This window comes from Oratosquilla oratoria, chromosome 26 (genome assembly GCF_046742065.1).
Source record: "Oratosquilla oratoria isolate Oo_2021 chromosome 26, ASM4674206v1, whole genome shotgun sequence".
Lineage (NCBI taxonomy): Eukaryota > Metazoa > Arthropoda > Malacostraca > Stomatopoda > Squillidae > Oratosquilla > Oratosquilla oratoria.
Window position 1 is genome coordinate 55,981,766 of NC_134802.1, and position 23,481 is coordinate 56,005,246.

A 23,481-nucleotide genomic window follows, 5' to 3' on the forward strand; every position below is an offset into this window, starting at 1 on the left:
ACCTGTCTATTCATTTGTTCATTCATTGATTTCTCTATTTGATATTTTTTCTAAAGTTGACAGGAAGGAGGTAGTCAGGTAAGGGGAGAATTTAGTTTGGAAAAACAGAGGATGGCAGAGCCTTGTATGTTCATATGGAATCAATTTAAGTTCAAGGCCATGTTCACGCTAATGATTTCAACAACGTCAGGTGTTACGGATAAAACTCCTATGAAACGCACAACTACAGAGAGGGAGACCCAAGGTGTTCGGAGTGTGCGTCGAGGAAGCACACCTTCCAAAAGTGTAGCGGGAACATAGACAAGAAATGTTACAGCTGCGCAGGGCCACAAAAAGATCATATGGTATGAATCAAGAAAAGAGGCCACAATACAGGCAAAATAGAAAGCCGAACTTCAACAACAACAAACGCAGGAATGGACTGCAACAGGATCCTACAGCTCGATGTTGCAGGGGACATGGGGGTTGGGGGAGTCCGAAGGTAATAGAAAATACTAAAAGAAACTATAGAAGATGCGGTGGGTGCCTATCAACAGCACACCCAATAACCAGTGACACAGGTAGATGGAGATAAGGCGAACAATGCATGGCTTATCTCCATCCCTACTTCATTAATACAGTAGAACCGGGCACATGTCAGGTTTAACTGAACATAACTTTAAAAGAAAATTATATAAAGCCACTAGCAATTATTCGTTAGCTAGCTTAGGTTTACGGTAGCTAGGTCTACGTTCGTACGTCACGTCCATGCCAAACTTTCGATGATCGTACATCATGGAGCAATTTGTAGTGAAGCGAGTGAAGATGGGTGAAGATGCCGTACATGCAAATGCCGTACATGCCCACAGTGGAGATATTCATCACCCCCTTCAACCCCCAACCCCTTCCAACCCCCAGCCCCTCCTCCATCCTCCCCCACCCCAGCCAGTGGGAAACTGATCTCATCCGTTAAAAACCATCTTCCCATCTCTCTCTCTCTCCCTCCTCTTGAGCTGTTCTCTTTCCCTTGTCGTCTTTCTTATTATCTGTGTACATGAGATTAAGGTTGTTATTAAGGATCATTATTAGCTCTTAATAGGAATAGTTCTCGCTGTCGTTTCTGATAAGGAAAGCGGTGCAAATGGTGAAATGTGTAATGTCATCTGGGAGTGGAATCCGATCAGCACAACGATAGAATGACCAAGGTTAGTATGCAACTTCGTGTAATACCAAGAGAGGATTGTCCGAAAGAAGCCCCCGAGACGTAGCGAGTACATAATTCAGTCGTTTCTTTTCTCCAATTGGACAAGTAATTAATAACTGCGGTAGGAGTCATACAGTGACCATATCTTAATTTTGAATAGAAACTCGTCGAAACAGAGTCGTCCAAAATAGCCCCAACGACAACGTGTACCAAGAACAAAGGCAAGCTCGCCAAGTCTTTCTATGCGTTTTTCAGAAACATGTCGCTTGTGCACTGCTGAAGGGGGTGTGGAGAGTCTTCAAGCAGAAAATATGGAATTGAAGGGTAAGGTCAAAGTCTTTGAGGAGCTCGTAAGATCCCACAATGATGCCAAAACTTCACCATATCCTATCATCCCGACATCCACGCCCCGAACCTACGCTGCAATAGTGACCTCTGCCCAGCATCTCCAGTACCTCGCACATCAGCCACTCGTATCACCCTCCAAAAAGGAATGGATCAGGTTGTCACCCGTAACAATCAATTGGAGGAGCCGCCAAAAGAAGCCCTTGCCACCCCTACAGATGGATCGAATCCCTAGGAGTAGCTTTTGTTACCCCGGGCTAGTACCACAATCCTTACCTAAAAAGTACATCTTCATTTTTTTTTAACAGTAGTAAAATTCTCCTATTAGCTGGAAATGTAGAGAGCAACCCTGGACCCACCACAAATGACATATGTCTGACATGTTCCAAGCCCATCACCTCGAGCCGTCTGACAAAGGGCTCAGTTTAATCCAATGACATACAAAAAGGATAAAGAAAGGCTTTATAGTCGTGTTGTTATTTCATGAGAAATACAGCATCGAGTTCAAAAGGATGAAGTTGATGTTAGGCCTAAATCTCGAAATCCAACAGTTGACACATTTTATTCGGATAAGTACTTCACAAAATGAACAGTCTGAACCTACTGCAAGGCGCTTTGTGGCAAAGAAACGACCACCAAATATGAATGGTGATTGGGTTTCTGCTTTCATGGTAAGGCAGCTGAACCCACATCAGTAACAGAAACATTGATGAGTGATAAAAAGTGTTGGTTCAATGTAGCGAAACAGAAACGGGTTTGATATATGAGAACGTGTCTGGTTTAGTTCTTTAATCTCTAGTGGCTTTATTCTTTTCAAATTATGTTCAGTTGAACCTGATATGTGCCCAGTTCTACTGTATTCATGAAGTGGGCATGGAGATAAGCCATGCATTGTTTGCCTTATCTTCTACCTGTATCACTGGTTTTAGGGCGATCATGATTTCTTCAAGTTTTTGGGTGCGCTGTTGGTAGGCACCCACCGCATCTCTTATCGTTCCTTTTAGTATCTTCGACTCCCCCAACCCCCATGTCCCCTGAGCTGAGCTGTAGGATCTTCTTGCAGTCCATCCCTGTGCTTGTTGTTGTTGAAGTCTGACTTTCTCTTTTGCCTTTATTATGGCCCTTTTTCTTGATTCACACCATATGTAAAGCTTTACGTGGCCCTCCACGGTAGCAACGTTTCATGTCGATGTTGCCGATACATCTTCGGAGGATGTGCTTCCCCGATACACACTTCGAACACCTTGGGTCTCCCTCTCTGTAGTTGTGCGTTTCATGGGAGTTTTGTTTGTAACACCTGACGTTGTTCAAAACATTAGCGTGAACATGGCCTTGAACTTAAACTAATTCCATATGAACATACAAGGCTCTGCCATCCTCTGTTTTTCCAAACTTTATTCTCCCCTTAACTGACTACCTCCTTCCTGTCTACTTTAGATAAAAAAAAAAAGATTAAGTAAATAGACAAATCAATGAATGAACAAATGAATAGATAGGTACACACAGGGTGACTCCAATAAAACTCCCACGTTTCCAAGGTAAATGAAAAACAAATGGTTCAAAATAATCAATATCATTCGCACACATAAATCTTCATTCATTACATTGTTTACATTTTCGTTGTTTAAAGATGACATCCGCCAAATGGTGGCCGTCATTGTCTACACGCGGTTACGGGCGATTTCCGAAGACTGCAATGGATCGACGGGTCATGTCGAAACGCGGCTCTCTCCTGTTGGATACAAACCCTAACATATACATCGTCGGCCCAATGTATAGCTCAGATACATGCTGGAATTGGGCGATCCTCGATTTTCGCATAACTGATCTTAAGATAACACAAAAATGAAGTTAGGGCATGGAAAATGTACTCACAGTTGAACATATCATCTGTGATCACTGGTCAGTCTAGGATGGGTCAATCGAGTCTCTCACATGAAACTTTTCAAGAAGGGATTTGTTTTTGGCAATGGCCAATATCTGAGGTTAGTTTCTACTGCATTCCATAATTTTCAAGTGCATTACACCATTGTGAAAAATATTTTGATGATCTTGTGCCACTTTTTCATGGAAATATTGGTTACGTAACAAATGTTCATTAGTTTCCTAGTTCAGTCAAATTAGTTCGTAAAAGATGACCCTTCAATTCACGATCTTTTCATTTCCAATTAATTTCAAGCCATTATGCTGTATCTAGTAGGACACTTTCTTGAGAGCATTCGAGGTAGAAAGCTATGGCACAATCTGCTATATCTATCTTCTTGTGAAGGTTTTCATTATTGCGAGTAATAATTGTGAGCAAAGATTTGAAAACCTCTGAATCCAATTTTAAAGATGTTGTGGGGAGGAGGTATATATCTGATGTCTTTACACTAGAAGAGGTCGCTTATTGTCGGACTGAATTTAATGAAATTGAGTGAAACTACCTGGCTACTGCTCTTAATGCTGTTCCAGCCGTTCACGTTATTGCTACTGTGATTACGATCCTCTTTGTTGAAGTGAGTATTTGGAAATGTATCTGTGTTTATGGTTAGTTGTTTTGTCAATGTGTATATGGCTTCTGAAAACCCGAGGTGGAGAGGGCTTCGCTATCTATTGGAAATTAGTGTGCTATTTACTACATGCTTTTCTGTGTGAGTTGACAGCAGTGTAGATAATGTGACACTTAATGGATTTTACATGTTTATATTTCCAAAGTACCACATGTTTTATTGACGTTTTTTTCGGCTGCTCTACTTCGCCTCCGGAATAATGTCTGTAATTTAACCAGAGGCTTCCCCTTTGTCCCAGGAATCCACCTCCAAGACACTAAGCCCAGCAGCAAGTTAGAGACCGTAAACGAAAGATACAAGACTTGCATGTTCTGTGACGTCGCGCCATACGTCACGGTCAAGAGAAACTGTGACAAGCTGAACACCATAGTAACAATTCGAGCCCCGACGGATCGAACCGGTATCGGAAGAACTTCGGCCTCCACGAGGTTCACCACGGGATCGATGCCGAAACTTGAGAAGACGGTGAAGGTGGCAAGGAAGACCCCCATCAACCACTTGGGTGCGGTGGGGAGGTGGAGAACGCAGGTTATACAAGCCATTGACACTGCGCAGACGAGTGAGGAACCGACGATGAGAGTGCGGCGTTCCACCCGGTCGATGAAGAAGATGGATGCGCAGATGGAAACAAGTTGCACGACACCAATGATTATTGACAGGAAGGCTGGGTCCTGGTCAGGGTTGCCCTCTCCGAGCAAGAAGACGAGGAACTTAAACACGATGTTGGTGCCTCCTGCCGCTTGAAGGAAGGCCATGGTTGAGACCAGAAGTACGGGCTTATAGTTCATAGGAATCAGGAGCTGGGAGACCTGGAAAGATACAATAGAACGACCTATAAAATATTCCTATGATTTAAATGATAAATTAAACCAGTATGGAATGGAATTGGTGCCCTGTTCTTGGCATGGTAACAAAAACTATTGAGATCGTGAATGTTTTAATGAAATTGCGGAAATGTGGTCGTTGGGGTTTCGATGAAATTGGTGAATGAAAGCTGTGGATGCCTAAAAGAAATTGCGGAATTGCTGGTATGGATGTTTCAAGGAAATTGGAGAAATTTTGTTGTAATTTAGATTACATATGTAATGATTTTGCGGTAATTTGATTTACAATTGGGTTTTGCACCAATGAATATACTGCAATTTACTTAAAGAAATATATAATGGGTGTCATCATGTTGCATTGGCAGTAGATCTGATTTTGGTGATCATGCGGAAATCTATAGTGTTGATGTAAACGCTATAAAGGTGCAAGTAGTGTGATGCTCGTCAACATAGACATAAGGATGGTGAGACGTGTATGTTTTCCATTGCATAAAATCCATCAGATTTCGTTCCTCTCTGTCGTAGGTATGAACTCCGTGACGGGTGAAGAGGGTCTGGCACTTTGTCTTCGGACTGGGTCCGAAGTGATCGTCACACACAACTTTCACTATTGCCTCGTCACGCGAGAATCTACAACCGGCGACGACTTTCCCTCTACTTACCGATGATACAGAAACAGCCCCACACTTACCCACCACAGACATCAGGACAGTTCGTCTTGACATATATATGGGAGATCCGGAAAGCAATGGCGGCTGTCATCAAGGTTTTGGGTGTCCAGTGAGACAGGACGAGGTAACTGAGTGGAATGGAGTAGTTCACTCATCCTTGATCGAACCGTAACTGTTCTTGTCGTTGGGGTAAATGTAGGAGGTTGGTAGAGAGACGTGGATATAAAGTGGGGTAGATGGTAAGGGTTGCGTTTTTATGGATTGGGTGTTTTGTAAACAGCACAGTTCATAGGGGAGGAGTTGCGCAAGCTCGCTCTCAGCCTAGAGTCATAAAAATGCCCAAGAGCCTGTATGACGTGTTTTGCTGACTAATTGTAATCTAAGAGAGTTATGCAGTGATTCGAGATTGCTTAATTAAACAATATTACATATAGCCTTGTAACAACTAATCTGATTGGAGTAAAGGTGGAGTAGGAGAAAATTCAATTGGTTCACGAATGTAAGATCACGCCCATAGGGGAAGATCTTAAATATTAGGTTGAAGATCATTGGACTAAAGAAACCAGTACGTCATTGCAAAATTGAAGCAGAACCTGTCTCGCGTTTTCTCTGGGGACTTCGAGACTGTAACTGGAGAAGCACGCAGTGTAACTGGTATTCAAGAAAGAAAAGAAAATCTACAATCATTTCATTCCCTCTTGTCTGAAGTACATTATATAGTAACTGAAAAGAGGAATACTTGTAGGCACAGGACATATCGACTAAAAATCTGTAAATTAAAAAGAAAAAGAAATGACAAAAGAAAGGTGGGTGAAAGTGAAGAAAGAGGAGGTTACTAAAGACAGTGGTGCAAATTTAAGAGACGTACGAAACGAAAGTAAGCGCGCGAAAGTGGCAAAGTAGATAAAGCTTTAGAGCCGAAAGTTCATCAAAGTGAAACTGAATAAAGAGAATAGGTTTTTGAATAAAACAGAGCTCACTTGGTCTTTGATGGTGTTGGTAGCCTTTTCGCTGATTGCTTCTTTGATCTCCTGTAGCTCGAGATCGACTTCATCTTTATTCCCCCGAAGCCTGAGTAGAGCTTGATAGGCTTCGTCATTTTTCCCTTTCTTAAGTAGCCAGTAAGGTGACTGAAATAAACAGGGTCATTTTTTTACCATTTTGTGTTGTTTAAGCACTATCTTGCCCAATGTAGAGTCAGATGTGTTGAAATTTAAAAAGTGTTGTACTTATTAACCTGTTAATACCTGGAAACTAGAAATAATCTAATGTTAACCAAAACAATACTCATAAATTGTGACACGTATATTAATAGGTTAAGAAAAATGTATGCATATCGAACCTCGGGGACAAATGTCATGAAGATAAAAACGGTACCAATGAGCGCCGAGCAGACGATGTGAGCATTTGTCCAGGACAGGTACTTGGAGATCACGTAAACAGTCAGCATTCCTATGCCCTCCATGACTCCTGATTGAATCGTGAGCATTCCACGAGGTTTTGCACGGACTAATTCTGCTATGTGTACATGAACGATGGATTTGGCGTTGGCCTCGATAATAGAGATGCCGATCCACGCAATAAAGAGCGTCGTTCTAGAGGGCAGGAAGGCTATCAGGAGCCAGAGGGCAATCTGCGGCAGGAGAGAGAGGTGAAGCACACGGCCTGGGCCGAGCAGATCCTCCCAAAACCAAGCCAGGAGGGGCACGGGAATCAAACATAGGTCTGGGATTGAAGCTGAAAAGATAAGAACGTAAGAACATAAAAATGAAAGAGACTGCAAGAGACTATAAGGCCTACACTAGGCAGTTCTATATCCATCACCATCAATCATCTCTATCCACAAAGTTATCTATCCTTATCTTAAAACAACCAATAGTTACCTCACTACATGGTTCCTAAGTCCATTCAATGCGTTAAGCACTCTAGTGGTAAACCAGTTCTTGCCTATTTTCTTCTTAAATCTAATTTTGTCAAATTAAATTCATTACTGCGAGTCCTGCCCTGCTGTCTTGATGATGACCTTGTCTGCATCACCCTTGCTAAAGCCCTTGATCCATATGAATACCCGTATTAGATCACCCCACACTCTGTCTTTCCAGATAGTGTAAATTAAGGTGCCTAAGCCCATCTTCGTAAGGTGAATTTGTGAGCCCATGTATCATTTGGGTTATTCTTCTCTGTACTGATTCTAGTGAATATACCAAAACTGTACCGCATAGTCAAAAAAGAGTCTAACTAACGCCAGAAAGAGTTTGATAACAATATCTGCAATTTTGTTTGTAACCGTTGTAGTAATAAATCCTAATGGCCTGTTAGCTCTATTTCTGGCACTAATGCACTGTTTCCTAGATTTAAGGTCGGGACTCACTGACACACCAAAGTCTTTTTCACATTGGGACCCAAAACAGAGTCCTGGGGAACTCCACTTTTAACACTCCCCTATTTGGATTTCACATCGTTATTAGTGACCCTCTTTTTTCTGTCACTAATTCATGCTCTAATCCGTTCATTTTTCCTCCTATGCCACGGGCTTTTACATTATTTAGTAGTCTCTGGTGGGGCACGTTGCCGAACGCTTTGCTAAATTCAAGGTAAGTTCCATCGTAACTATCATTGTTATATGCTGTCTTGTAGACATTAATGTAAGAAAATTAAATATTAGTTACACATAATTTACGTTTGGTAGGTCATGTCACGAATGAATTTATGATGTTAAGACGAACTGGACATGCTGTTAAAGCACACGGCAGAATTGCATGAAAAGTATTACTGGTTTTAAAAATTCCGAATACAAGGCAACGGAAAATAATGAGAACGATGACAATGCCAAGAGCCGCACCAAGCCAGGCGACATCTTGTGGCTGAAGGCTGAACTGGGAAATGATGTCAGGATGGAGGAAGTTGGGCCATGCTTCTTCCAGTCCACTGCCAATCAAAGTGGCCCCAACCACCATAGCGGCAGCCACCTGCAATAGACCATATTAATGTTAGTCCATGCAAAGGTAGTACTTTTAGGGGGATTGTGGCTGCTACAGAAAAAGTTATCATTATCTTCATCACAATCATTATCATAATTATTATCATCACCATCATCTTTATCATCATCATCACCATCGTCATTGTCATTATTATAATTTCTATATTTATAACTATCATCATCATCATCATTTTTATCATGTATGTCAACAATGAGTGAAGAATGATTGGTAAAAGATGTGTGGAGAGCAAAGCTGGAGGGAGTGAACATAAGGGGGCAACCGAAGATGAGAAGGATGGATGGATGGGGTAAAAGGTTCATTGGACAAGAGGCGAATGTCTGTTGAGGAAGGGAGAGGACAGAAGGTAGGGGTGAGTGGAGAATGGTTGTGTATAGATGATACTGTGGGGTATGGGGGTGAGGGAGTATGTGTGAATGATATTTTGACGCAGCCCGAAAGGATTTCTCCCCGTCTTCACTTTTTCTGCATGAGGACTGAGAGGGGGGCGGTCGCCGACTAAGTGAAGTGGACTTGCTGTAGTCGTCATTGTCTAGCTCAAGATCCCTGGTCTTCTGATGAAGCTGTTAATAAGTTATACCACGTGTCGAAGGTGGGGACAGTCAGAGTGGGTTGCGACTGAGCTGGCATGAGGTGAGCCGGCAGTTGGTGTTGTACGGTTTTCTGTAATTGTGTTGATCGTGCTTTTGTGGAAGGGGAAAATCAACTTCCAATGCAAACCGTGTTTTATTTACTTGTCCCAAGAGTCTCGTATAGAAACCGAAAGTTCCGAAGCAGGCGGTAGTTGTTCACACCTAGTTTCGGAAATACTGTACCAGAATTTTTACAGTGCAATAACTCTGGACAGGTAGGTCCTATCATGTTACACACATTCAGAATACGGGTCTCTATTTGACCAAATAGAGAGAAGTCTGGGTTAGATTTCACATTTCTTCATGCTTACTGCAAAATTGCCAGTAACTGTGCGTATCCTATTTAGCTGTACCCAGGATTTTGTGGAAAGTGTTTTCTTGAAGTGGGAGCTACTCTACGTCCACGTCGTTCAACCAGCTTACCGCAAAGTTGGTACTTCTTTTCTATACAAACACGACACAGACCTTATTGTATCGTCTTTGTACGCTGGTGGCGTAATCGGAAGCGTGTCGGTCTCACTCGCTTATTTGGGAGTTCAAATCCCGCATTCCTCTGCAATCCCCAGCAATGTATTACTTCCTCAATTTCACTATTTCAACCCGAGTCACGTCCATGTTGGTTGAACAAGGAATAACTTGTGTAGAGAAGCACTATGATCCTTCACTCATGACCCCGTCTCGCCACTCCCAAGCTAAAGCACGTGTACGACACAGATCCACCGCTCAACCTCCCCCTTTCTCTAGTCCCCCACCCCACAACAATACCAACTCTCTTTAACCCACTTCGTCCTGGTTTTCCCATTACAGTCTGACTGGAGAACCGTCCCCAGCAAGGTCATCATAAAGGTGGTAAGAACACAGATGGAACAAGCAAAACAAAACGGGGAGAGAAACAGCCCCCCCCTGATAAAAATAAATCGATCCCCACGACACTGAGCGTAGAGCCCCACCCCCCTTTCAACCCTGAGAACAATCTACATTGGTAACACCGGAACAACTGCCTACCCACAACACGAAGGGAAATAGTTTCCGTCGCCGACATTATGAAGAAACGCCAGTCGCACAATCAATGATCGTAGCCCTGACCCCACTAAACGATATAGCATTCCCAAATCTGTCCACCAGTTCAACTCGTATCGAGGCAAAGTGGACCATGACTTGGACTGCCTAGTATTTTTGGGCCTGAAGCCTACTAACAACGAGTCGCCAACGGCAAAAGGAACCTTAACAGTGGATCTCGAATCAAGATCCCAATACAACAGTCAGGTCCATAACAACATAGACAAGCACTCCACTCCACACAACACCGCATTGATTATTCAATATTGGTGGGGGAGTGGTCCACATTTCACGACTATAACACTACAGATAAGAAATATTAGTAATTTTAGCAAAACGGCAAAAATCTAAGAATGTAACGGGTTCTGTCTTAGAGACTCTGAAAACATCAGTTTCAGAGAAACCAGAAAGCAAGTACGTCCAGGATGGCAACACAGGAGTCACATGAACAAGACAATCCCCACAGGTCCTCCCGAGCGACTTCACCAAAGGAAACAATCTACATTACAAAGGGGCCCTCCGTTCAACCTACGACATCCTCGTCAATTGTGGCACTCGACCCCCCACCCCTAACTCACCCCCTGCTCAACTGAGTCACAAGAACACCCCACCATACGACCCTACTCTCTCCAACCCACAGTGTCCACAAACCCACCCACCCCTCCTCTCACCCAAACCAGCACAGCCTTATTGGTAACTAACACTTTTCTGTCAATAATCAATTCTCTAAATCCATTCAATTTTCCTCCCATGCCACGGGAAGTGGAATAGCAAAAACTGTAAATGTGATGATGGAACCGGGGACAACAGTTGTTATTGAGGGGTTACTTCACATAAGTTTGTTATCATTCATCTCCAAAGATTCACCACCTCCGACCTCCAGTGAGGAGCGTTCGTTGTCACGATAGGGCTTGGCCCTATTGCTCTTGCATAAGGCATAAATCTTAGTACAATATAAAAGGGACTCACCTGACATATTCGAGCGAAGAAGGTTGAAGGCTGTACGGGTGAAGCCATCTGGGTCACAATTAACAAGACTTTAAAAAAGTCAAAGGTCTTCGCGAAGTTGAAGCAATAAGATTTTCTAAGTTTCTACTCTTAATTCGTGAAGACAATAACATTTCTTTTCAGAAGTCTCTTAAAATGGATCACAAATATGTCTTGACGGGTGTAGTGGATCATAGCTTGTGAAACTGAATCTCGTTTACCTCTTCCCTCTCGACATTCTCCTCTTTCGACACTTCTCATTTCTCTACTGGCCCCTCCTTCTCTACTGGCTCCTCCTCCTCTCATGACGCTCCTCCTCCTTCCTTATCTCCGTAGAAACCTAGGATACATCAGGAAAGTTAATGAATCAACACGTCCCATGACTGTATCATGCAGAAATACAAAAACCATGAGGTCTTGGTGTGATGGGGCTTAATCACCTCTAAAAGCTTGTATGGATACATTACATCAATGATTAGTATAACGACCACCTCTCATCCTCGACTCTCAGAGAATGCGGTGACCTATTTTTGTCAAATAGATATTCAGGTGGTGTCGAAGACCTCTCTCACTCTTCGAGTGTGAGAGGCCTTGGGTCAGGATATCGGAGATCTCAGAACATGAATAGAATAAAGTAAAATGCATGCTCAGTCACGCTTCCAGATGGTATAATGATAACACTGGACAACAAAGAACTTGTTTCAAGGAAAAGGACACTTATTTTTCACGCATGTTTGCATTCTAAATCCAAAAATGTTCTCAGACTGTACCAACCATATATTGTGTCTTTTGAGGCCGGGTGGTCTGGAGCGGGAGGGAAAGGGAGAGTGACTTTTACTTGTCCTGTGTTCAAACGGTGACCCATTGCCGTGGGTCAAGGACGCGCGCTACTCAGTTCATCCCTGACATTTCTGTGTTTGAAGAGGTGATATTTCGCTTGTCACAGGCACGTGTTTAAAGTGATGTGTGAATGGGGTATTTGGGGTTTAACCAACGTTTTCGACAACCAAATACCCCGTTCACACGTTCACACGGTCAGGGGTGAACTGAGTAGCGCGCGTCCTTGACCCACGGCAATGGGTCACCGTTTGAACACAGGACAAGTAAAAGTCACTCTCCCTTTCCCTCCCGCTCCAGACCACCCGGCCTCAAAAGACACGTAGTGTGACGCGGCCTTTACACACACTATGACAATTAGGGTCTCAATACCAACATATAATATACAAAATATCAATACACAAATGAATTAAACGAAACAATATATGAAATGCCACTATACGAAATATATCTATGATTTGTGATTTCAATGCTAACTTATTACAGATTTAGCAAAAAAAAAAAAAAAAGGGCTATTTGTGCAGTTTCTTGGCACTGTGGTGGTAGATGGCGTGTGTAGGCTTTGCAAACTCTTTGTAAAGTATCATATAAGTAAATTTCAAAGTACCACTGAGACAAACTAATTGCAACTACATATTTTTTCTGTCAACAATAAGGGGATAGTGTCAGCGCGTTCACTTTTGGCTGTCAAGTCCAGTACTTAGGTGTGCACTGCCTGTGATGAACCGCACATAATATCAAATGACAGGAGTGTTTTGCAACACAATATATGGTTGGTACAGTCTGAGAACATTTTTGGATTTAGAATGCAAACATGCGTGAAAAATAAGTGTCCTTTTCCTTGAAACAAGTTCTTTGTTGTCCAGTGTTATCATTATACCATCTGGAAGCGTGACTGAGCATGCATTTTACTTTATTCTATTCATGTTCCGAGATCTCTGATATCCTGACCCAAGGCCTCTCACACTCGAAGAGTGAGAGAGGCCTTCGACACCACCTGAATATCTATTTGACAAAAATAGGTCACCGCATTCTCTGAGAGTCAAGGATGAGAGGTGGTCGTTATACTAATCATTGATGTAATGTATCCATACAAGCTTTTAGAGGTGATTAAGCCCCATCACACCAAGACCTCATGGTTTTTGTATTTCTGCATGATGCAGTCATGGGACGTGTTGATGCATTAATTTTCCTGATGTATCCTAGGTTGCTACAGAGATAAGGAAGGAGGAGGAGCGTCAAGAGAGAAGGAGGGGCCAGTAGAGAAATGAGAAGTGTCGAAAGAGGAGAATGTCGAGAGGGAAGAGGTGAACGAGACTCGGTTTCACTAGCTATGATCCACTACACCCGTCAAGACATATTTGTGATCCATTTTAAGAGACTTCTGAAAAGAAATGTTATTGTCTTCACGAATTAAGAAGAGAGACTTAGAAAATCTTATTGCTTCAACTTCGCGAAGACCTTTGACTTTTTTAAAGTCTTGTTAATTCTGACCCAGATGGCTTCACCCGTACAGCCTTCAACCTTCTTCGCTCGAACATGTCAGGTGAGTCCCTTTTATATTGTACTAAGATTTATGCCTTATGCAAGAGCAATAGGGCCAAGCCCTATCGTGACAACGAACGCTCCTCACTGGAGGTCGGAGGTGGTGAATCTTCGGAGATGAATGATGACAAACTTATCTGAAGTAACCCCTCAATAACAACTGTTGTCCCCGGTTCCATCATCACATTTACAGTTTTTGCTATTCCACTTCCCGTGGCATGGGAGGAAAATTAAATGGATTTAGAGAATTGATTATTGACAGAAAAGTGTTAGTTACCAATAAGGCTTTGCTGGTTTGGGTGAGAGGAGGGGTGGGTGGGTTTGTGGACACTGTGGGTTGGAGAGAGTAGGGTCGTATGGTGGGGTGTTCTTGTGACTCAGTTGAGCAGGGGGGTGAGTTAGGGGTGGGGGGTCGAGTGCCACAATTGACGAGGATGTCGTAGGTTGAACGGAGGGCCCCTTTGTAATGTAGGTTGTTTCCTTTGGTGAAGTCGCTCGGGAAGACCTGTGGGGATTGTCTTGCTCATGTGACTCCTGTGTTGCCGTCCTGGACCGTACTTGCTTTCGGGTTTCTCTGTAACTGATGTTTTCAGAGTTTCATTCTTATTAGGTTGTGCCGTTTTGCTAAAATTATTAATATTTATTCTCTGTAGTGTTAGAATCGTGGAATGTGGACCACTCCCACACCAATATTGAATAATCAATGCGGTGTTGTGTGGAGTGGAGTGCTTGTCGATGTTGTTAAGGCCCTGATTATTGTATTGGGATCTTGATTCCAGATTCATTATTAAGGTTCCTTTTTCCGTTGGCGACTCGTTGTTAGTAGGCTTCAGGCCCAAAAATACTAGGCAGTCCAAGTCATGGTCCACTTTGCCTCGATATAAGTTGAACTGGTGGACAGATTTGGGAATGCTATATCGTTTATTGGGGTCAGGGTTACGATCATTGATTGTGCGACTGGCGTTTCTTCATAATGTCGGCGACGGAAACTATTTCCCTTCGTGTTGTGGGTAGGCAGTTGTTCCGGTGTTACCAATGTAGATTGTTCTCAGGGTTGAAAGGGGGGTGGGCTCTACGCTCAGTGTCGTGGGGATCGATTCATATTTTGAAGGGGGAGGGCTGTTTCTCTCCCCGTTTTGTTTTGCTTGTTCCATCTGTGTTCTTACCACCTTTAGGGTGACCTTGATGGGGGACGGTTCTTCAGTCAGGCTGTAATGGGAAAACCAGGACGAGGTGGATTAAAGAGAGTTGGTATTGTTGTGGGGTGGGGGGACTAGAGAAAGGGGAAGGTTGAGCGGTGGGTCTGTGTCGTACTCGTGCTTTATCTTGGGACGTGACTCGGGTTGAAATAGTGAAATTGAGGAAGTAATACTCGTACATTGCTGGGGATTGCAGAGGAATACGTGATTTTAACTCTCAAATAAGCGAGTGAGACCGACACGCTTCCGATTACGCCACCAGCGTACAAAGACGATACAATAAGGTCTGTGTCGTGTTTGTATAGAAAAGAAGTACCAACTTTGCGGTAAGCTGGTTGAACGATGTGGACGTAGAGTAGCTCCCACTTCAAGAAAACACTTTCCACAAAATCCTGGGTACAGCTAAATAGGATACGCACAGTTACTGGCAATTTTGCAGTAAGCATGAAGAAATGTGAAATCTAACCCAGACTTCTCTCTATTTGGTCAAATACAGACCTTCTGAATGTGTGTAACATGATAGGACCTACCTGTCCAGACTTACTGGACTGTAAAAATTCTGGTACAGTATTTCCGAAATTAGGTGTGAACAACTACCGCCTGCTTCGGAACTTTCGGTTTCTATACGAGACTCTTGGGACAACTAAGTAAAACACGGTTTGCATTGGAAGTTGATTCCTCCCTTCCACAAAAGCACGATCAACACAATTACAGAAAACTGTACAACACCAACTGCCGGCTCACCTCATGCCAGCTCAGTCGCAACCCACTCTGACTGTCCCCACCTTCGACACGTGGTATAACTTATTAACAGCTTCATCAGAAGACCGGGGATCTTGAGCTAGACAATGACAACTACAGCAAGTCCACTTCACTTAGTCGGCGACCGCCCCCCTCTCAGTCCTCTCATGCAGAAAAAGTGAAGACGGGGAGAAATCCTTTCGGGCTGCGTCAAAATATCATTCACACATACTCCCTCACCCCCATCCCCCACAGTATCATCTATACACAACCATTCTCCACTCACCCCTACCTTCTGTCCTCTCCCTTCCTTCCTCAACAGACATTCGCCTCTTGTCCAATGCACCTTTTACCCCATCCATCCATCCTTCTCATCTTCGGTTGCCCCCTCATGTTCACTCCCTCCAGCTTTGCCCTCCACACATCTTTTACTAATCTTTCTTCACTCATTGTTGATATACATAATAATAATGATGATGATGATGATAGTTATAAATATAGAAATTATAATAATGACAATGATGATGGTGATGATGATGATAGCGATGATAATAATTATGATAATAATGATTGTGATGATGATAATGATAACTTTTTCTGTAGCAGCCACAATCCCCCTAAAAGTACTACCTTTGCATGGACTAACATTAATTTGGTCTATTGGCAGGCGGCTGCCCCCATTGTGGTTGGGGCCACTTTGATTGGCAGTGGACTGGAAGAAGCATGGCCCAACTTCCTCCATCCTGACATCATTTCCCAGTTCAGCCTTCAGCCACAAGATGTCGCCTGGCTTGGTGAGGCTCTTGGCATTGTCATCGTTCTCATTATTTTCCGTTGCCTTGTATTCGGAATTTTTAAAACCAGTAATACTTTTCATGCAATTCTGCCGTGTGCTTTAACAGTATGTCCAGTTCGTCTTAACATCATAAATTCATTCGTGATATGACCTACCAAACGTTATGTGTAACTAATATTTAATTTTCTACAAGACAGCATATAACAATGATAGTTACGATGTTATTTACCTTGAATTTAGCAAAGCGTTCGGCAACGTGCCCCACCAGAGACTACTAAATAATGTATAAGCCCGTGGCATAGGAGGAAAAGTGAACGGATTAGAGCATGAATTAGTGACAGAAAAAAAGAGGGTCACTAATAACGATGTGAAATCCAAATAGGGGAGTATTGCTAGTGGAGTTCCCCAGGACTCTGTTTTGGGTCCCAATGTAAAAAAGACTTTGGTGTGTTAGTGAATCCACCTTAAATCTAGGAAACGGTGCATTACTGCCAGGAATAGAGCTAACAGGCCATTAGGATTTATTACAAGAACGGTTACAAACAAAATTGCAGATGTAGTTATTAAACTCTTTCTGGCGTTAGTTAGACTCATCTTTGACTATGCGGTACAGTTTTGGTATATTCACTAGAATCAGTACATAGAAGAATAACCAAAATGATATATGGGCTCAAATTTACCTTACGAAGATGGGCTTAGGCACCTTAACTTACTCACTCTAGAAAGACAGAGTGCAGTGTGATGTAATACGGGTATTTAAATGGATCAAGGGTTTTAGCAAGGGTGATGCAGACAAGGTCATCATCAAAACAGCAGGGCAGGACTCGCAGTAATGGATTTAATTTGACAAAATTAGATTTAAGAAGGAAATAGGCAAGAACTGGTTTACCACTAGAGTGCTTAACGCATTGAATACGAGCAGACTTACGAAACATGTAGAGAGATAACTACTGGTTGTTTTAAGATAAGGATAGATGACTTTGTGGATAGAGATGATAGATGGAATTGACATAGAACTGACTAGTGTAGGCCTTATAGTCTCTTGCAGTCTCTCAATTCTTATGTTCTTACATCCTTATCTTTTCAGTTTCAATCCCAGATCTATGTTTGATTCCCATGTGCCTCCTGGCTTGGTTTTGGGAGGATCTGCTCGGCCCAGGCCGTGTGCTTCACCTCTCTCTCCTGCCGCAGATTGCCCTCTGGCTCCTGATAGCCTTCCTGCCCTCTAGAACGACGCTCTTTATTGTGTGGATCGTCATATCTATTACCGAAGCCAACGCCAAATCCATCGTTCATGTACACATAGCAGAATTAGTCCGTGCAAAACCTCGTGGAATGCTCACGATTCAATCAGGAGTCATGGAGGGTATAGGAATGCTGACTGTTTATGTGATCTCCAAGTACTTGTCCTGGACAAATGCTCACATCGTCTGCTCCGCGCTCATTGGTACCGTTTTTATCCTCATGACTTTTGTCCCCGAGGTTCGATATGCATACATTTTTTCTTAACCTATTAATGTACGTGTCACAATTTATGAGTATTGTTTTGGTTAACATCAGATTATTTCTAGTTTTCAGGTATTAACAGGTTAGTAAGTACAACACTTTTTAAATTTCAACACATCTGACTCTACATTGGGCAAGACAGTGCTTTAACAACACAAAATGGTAAAAAAATGACCCTGTTTATTTCAGTCACCTTACTGGCTACTTAAGAAAGGGAAAATTGACGAAGCCTATCAAGCTCTACTCAGGCTTCGGGGGAATAAAGATGAAGTCGATTTCGAGCTACAGGAGATCAAAGAAGCAATCAGCGAAAAGCCTACCAACACCATCAAAGATCAAGTGAGCTCTGTTTTATAAAAAAAAAACCTATTCTCTTTGTTCAGTTCCACTTTGATGAACTTTCGGCTCTAAAGCTTTATCTACTTTGCCACTTTCGCGCGCTTACTTTCGTTTCCTACGTCTCTTAAATTTGCACCACTGTCTTTAGTGACTTCCCCTTTCTTCACCTTCACCCACCTTTCTTTTGTCATTTCTTTTTTTCTTTATCAATTTACATATTTTTAGTCGATATGTCCTGTGCCTACAAGTATTCCTCTTTTCAGTTACTATATAATGCACTTCAGACAAGAGGGAATGAAATGATTGTAGATTTTCTTTTCTTTCTTGAATATCGTTAACACTGCATGCTTCTCCAGTTACAATCTCTAAATCCCCAGAGAAAACGCGGGACAGGTTCTGCTTCAATTTTGCAATGATGAAGTGATTTCTTTAGTCCAATGATCTTTAACCTAATATTTAAGATCCTCCCTTAAGGGCGTGATCTTACATTCGTGAACCAATTGAATTGTCTCCTACTCCACCTTTACTCCAATCAGATTCGTTGTTACAAGTCTATATGTAATATTTTTTACTTAAGCAATCTCGAATCACTGCATAACTCTCTTAGATTACAAATAGTCAGCAAAACACGTCATACAGGCTCTTGGGCATTTTTATGACTCTAGGCTGAGAGCGAGCTTGCGCAACCCTTCTCCTATGAACTGTGCTGTTTACAAAACCCCTGATCCATAAAAATGCAACCCTCACCATCTACCCCACTTTTTACCCACGTCTCTCTACCAACCTCTTACATTTACCCCAACGACAAGAATAGTTATGGTTCGCTCAAGGATGAGTGAACTACTCCATTCCACTCAGTTACCTCGTCCTGTCTCACTGGACACCCAAAACCTTGATGACAGCCGGCATTGCCCATATATAATGTGAAGACGAACTGTCCTGATGTCTGTGGTGGGTAAGTGTGGGGCTGTTTCTGTATCATCGGTAAGTAGAGGGAAAGTCGTCGTGGGTTGTAGATTCTCGCGTGACGAGGCAATAGTGAAAGTTGTGTGTGACGATCACTTCGGACCCTGTCCGAAGACAAAGTGCCAGACCCTCTGCACCCGTCACGGAGTTCATACCTACGACAGACAGGAACGAAATCCGATGGATTTTATCCAATGAAAAACATACATGTCTCACCATCCTCATGTCTATGTTGACGAGCAACACACTACCTGCACTTTTATACATAGCATTCACATCGACACTATAGATTTCCGCATGATCACCAAAATCAGATCTACTGCCAATGCAACATGATGACACCCATTATATATTTCTTTAAGTAAATTGCAGTATATTCATAGGTGGAAACACCAATTGTAAATCAAATTACCGCAAAATCATTACATATGTAATCTAAATTACAACGAAATTTCTCCAATTTCCTTGAAACATCCATACCAGCAGTTCCGCAATTTATTTTAGGCATCCACAGCTTTCATTTACCAATTTCATCGAAACCTCAACGACCACATTTCCGCAATTTCATTAAAACATTCACAATCTCAATCGTCTTTCTTAGCATGCCAAGAACAGGGCATCATTTCCATTCCATACTGGTTTAATTTACCATTTAATTCATAGGAATATTTAATAGGTCGTTCTATTGTATCTTTCCAGGTCTCCCAGCTCCTGATTCCTATGAACTATAAGCCCGTACTTCTGGTCTCGACCATGGCCTTCCTTCAAGCGGCAGGAGGCACCAACATTGTGTTTAAGTTCCTCATCTTCTTGCTCGGAGAGGGCAACCCTGATCAGGACCCAGCCTTCCAGTCAATTATCATTGGTGTCGTGCAACTTGTTTCCATCTGCGCATCCATTTTCTTCATCGACCGGGTGGAACGCCGCACCCTCATCGTCGGTTCCTCACTCGTCTGCGCAGTGTCAATGGCTTGTATAACCTGCGTTCTCCACCTCCCCACCGCACCCAAGTGGTTGAAGGGGGTCTTCCTTGCCACCTTCACCGTCTTCTCACGCCTCGGCATCGATCCCGTGGTGAACCTCGTGGAGGCCGAAGTTCTTCCGATACCAGTTCGATCCGTCGGGGCTCGAATTGTTACTATGGTGTTCAGCTTGTCACAGTTTCTTTTGACCATGACGTATGGCGCGACGTCACAGAACATGCAAGTCTTGTGTCTTTCGTTTACGGTCTCTAACTTGCTGCTGGGCTTAGTGTCTTGGAGGTGGATTCCTGGGACAAAGGGGAAACCTCTGGTTAAATTACAGACATTATTCCGGAGGCGAAGTAGAGCAGCCGAAAAAAACGTCAATAAAACATGTGGTACTTTGGAAATATAAACATGTAAAATCCATTGAGTGTCACATTATCTACACTGAAAACAAACAGAAAAACATCTAGTAGATAACACAATATTCACCAATAGATAGCAAAACCCTCGTTGCCTCGCATTTTACAAAGGATTACAAAGGCGGAGCATGCCGACAGGAGACCTTTAGGTCCATATCTAGGTCGGATGCGAAAAAAAATAATATAATAAATAAAAACTATAATAATGTAAATAACAAATAAAGTACATAAATAAATGCATAGGTATAGTTGAATAATAAACAAACAGGTAAATAGTAAATAATAATAAATTGACATATAACTAATAATAAATGAAAATCAAACAGACAAATGATAACAAAACAAAAACAAATAATATAAAATAAATTATAATCATTACAGCATCTTGCTTAGGTGTTTATCTAAATGATTCTTAAAGCTTCGAACTGAACTACATTGCACTACCTCTGCAGGAAGTTTATTCCATTCATTAACTACACAGTTGGCAAAGTTGTTTCTACCTACTTCCAAATTGAATCTATTTCCGGACAGTTTGAGACCATTGTTTCTTGTCGGATTCTCATTCAATTTGAAAAAAAATTCACTTTTGATGTCAATTCCCTTTAGAATCTTAAAGACCTGTATCAAGTCACCTCTGAGTCTACGCTTTTTCAGGGAAAACAGATTCATGTGTTTTAGTCGATGATTTATTTTTTTACATTTGGAATCAGTTTTGTGGCTCGCCGTTGTACTTTTTCCAGTCTGTCAATGTCTTTAATGAGATTCGGTGACCATACGGAAACAGCATATTCCAAATGTGGACGAACTAACGATTTATATAGCTTGTTAATGAGTGATGGACTTTTGAAATCAAAAGATCGCGCAATCAGTCCTAGAATCTTATTTGCTTTCTCAGAGGCTGAAATACACTGCTTGGATGATTTGAGATCGTTACTGATAATTACGCCGAGATCTTTTTCACTATCCACTTTTGTTAACGAAATTCCAAATAACTTGTAATCGTACTTACTGTTATTTTTACCTATGTGCATTACCTTGAATTTACTGGTGTTAAATTTCATTAGCCACTTTTCAGACCATTGCTGTAATTTATCTAAATCTTCTTGAATATCTAATTGGTTTAAGTGATCATATGCCATTCCGCACAGTTTTGTATCATCAGCAAATTTGGAAACAGCAGATTTTAGTCCATGGTCTATATCATTTATATATACTATGAATAGAAGTGTCCCAAGAACGGAACCCTGAGGAACTCCACTTGTAACATTTTTTCATCTAGAAGTTTTTCCATTTAAAACAACTCTCTGTTTTCGACCATTCAACCAATTACTAGTCCAACCTAATAGGCTACCACTTATTCCGTGGGACGGTATCAAAAGCTTTTGCAAAGTCTAGATATATTAAATCTATATTGTTTCTTTTTTCATAATTCGAGATAACTGTATTGTAGAATTCGAGTAAGTTAGTCACGCAAGAACGTTTCCGTCTGAAACCATGCTGGCTATCATTTATCAAACGGTTACTTTCTAAATGATGTTCGATAGCATCTCTGATGATAGTTTCCATTATTTTTCCTACGATTGAAGTCAAACTTATAGGCCTATAGTTATTTGGCTTCTTTTTGTCACCTTTTTTGAATATGGGAGTAATGTTAGCTAGCTTCCATTCTCTTGGGACATCTCTGGATATGATGGATTTCTTGAAAATATATTCTAATGGAACAACAATCTCATTTTTCATTTCCTTTAAGATTCTTGGATGCCAACCGTCAGGCCCTGGTGTTTTATTAACTTTGAGTTTATCTATACACCTTTTAATTTTTTCTTTTGTTATATTTACCGTAGTAAGTTTACCCTAGACTTTTCACAGGTTTCAGTTTGGAGTTCACTTTGAGGTGTTTCGTTTACGAATACCGAGCTAAAATAATTGTTTAAGATATTACACATTCCTTCATTTGAATATTCAAGTTGACCGTCAGCAGATAATAGTGGACCAATGTGATTCCTAACAACCTTTTTATCTCTAATGTAATTATAGAATTCTTTGTGATTCTCTTTGGATTTATCAGCGATGTTCATTTCGTATCGTCGTTTTCTTTTTCTTATTGTCTTTTTTAAATCTCTCTGTATTGATACATAACTTTCATAGTCATTAGATGCACCCGAGCACTTATATTTCTTATAAGCCTGTCTCTTTTTAGCAATACTTTTTTCAGTTTCTTTGTCGAGCCACTTTGGGTGAGCCTGATTTGGGGGACGTCTGTCCTTAAAAGGAATGTAAGTTTGAATCATCTTAGTGAGCGTATTTTGAAAAATTTCCCACATCTGATCTACAGGTCTTTCGTTTAATTTTGCCTCCCAATCTGTAAGCTGAAGCTCCTGACGTAGTCCTATGAACTGAGATTTACTGAAATCGGGTATTTTAGAAACACAAGTATCTATTTAAAAAAAAAAATTAGGAGTTTGAATCTAACTAAGTTGTGATCGCTATTTGCAACAGATTCACCGACTTCTACATCAGTTACCATGCTTTCGCGGCTAGTGATCAATAGATCGAGTAAGTTTCCATATCTTGTGGGCTCTTTTATATGCTGAATTAAGTAATTGTCACCAAGAAAATCAATCAAGCGACTACCTATATGGGCATGTTCAAGGGTCATCCAATCAATGTCAGTAAAATTGAAATCACCCATTATCAATAAATCCCGGTTGCAGAAACTAGACAGTTCTTGAAATAACAGTTTGTCGTCTGCTAATGATAATGTCTTTGGCCTATATATTACACCTATATTCATTTTTTGTCCATTTGTTTGGGTTAACTCAACCCACAAACTATGGTATTGTTACGGGCGGCTGGTATGTGAAGAGACGTTACGTATAACGTCTAAGTGCTTAAGAACCAGCTCACTTCTAG

The 23,481-nt window shown here is 41.7% G+C and overlaps 3 protein-coding genes across 3 annotated transcripts; 2 read left to right on the plus strand and 1 right to left on the minus strand.

Annotated features, from left to right (window-relative positions):
* Window positions 1-2,591: 2,591 nt before the first annotated feature.
* Window positions 2,592-11,460, minus strand: LOC143039231 (facilitated trehalose transporter Tret1-like). The gene is made up of 5 exons (XM_076209098.1): window positions 11,235-11,460; window positions 8,418-8,544; window positions 6,918-7,312; window positions 6,556-6,705; window positions 2,592-4,889 (listed from the first exon to the last, which is right to left on the minus strand). The coding sequence occupies exons 1-5, from the start codon at window positions 11,280-11,282 to the stop codon at window positions 4,212-4,214; spliced, it is 1,398 nt and encodes a 465-aa protein (XP_076065213.1). The 5' UTR covers window positions 11,283-11,460; the 3' UTR covers window positions 2,592-4,211.
* A 1,648-nt stretch (window positions 11,461-13,108) lies between these two features.
* LOC143039232 (facilitated trehalose transporter Tret1-like) lies at window positions 13,109-18,066 on the plus strand. The gene is made up of 3 exons (XM_076209099.1): window positions 13,109-13,635; window positions 16,242-16,368; window positions 17,458-18,066. Exons 1-3 carry the CDS (start codon window positions 13,588-13,590, stop codon window positions 17,877-17,879), a joined length of 597 nt encoding a protein of 198 aa, XP_076065214.1. The 5' UTR covers window positions 13,109-13,587; the 3' UTR covers window positions 17,880-18,066.
* On the plus strand, window positions 17,887-20,828 carry LOC143039350 (putative metabolite transport protein CsbC). The gene is made up of 3 exons (XM_076209232.1): window positions 17,887-17,919; window positions 18,066-18,215; window positions 19,881-20,828. Exons 1-3 carry the CDS (start codon window positions 17,887-17,889, stop codon window positions 20,556-20,558), a joined length of 861 nt encoding a protein of 286 aa, XP_076065347.1. The 3' UTR covers window positions 20,559-20,828.
* Window positions 20,829-23,481: the final 2,653 nt, after the last annotated feature.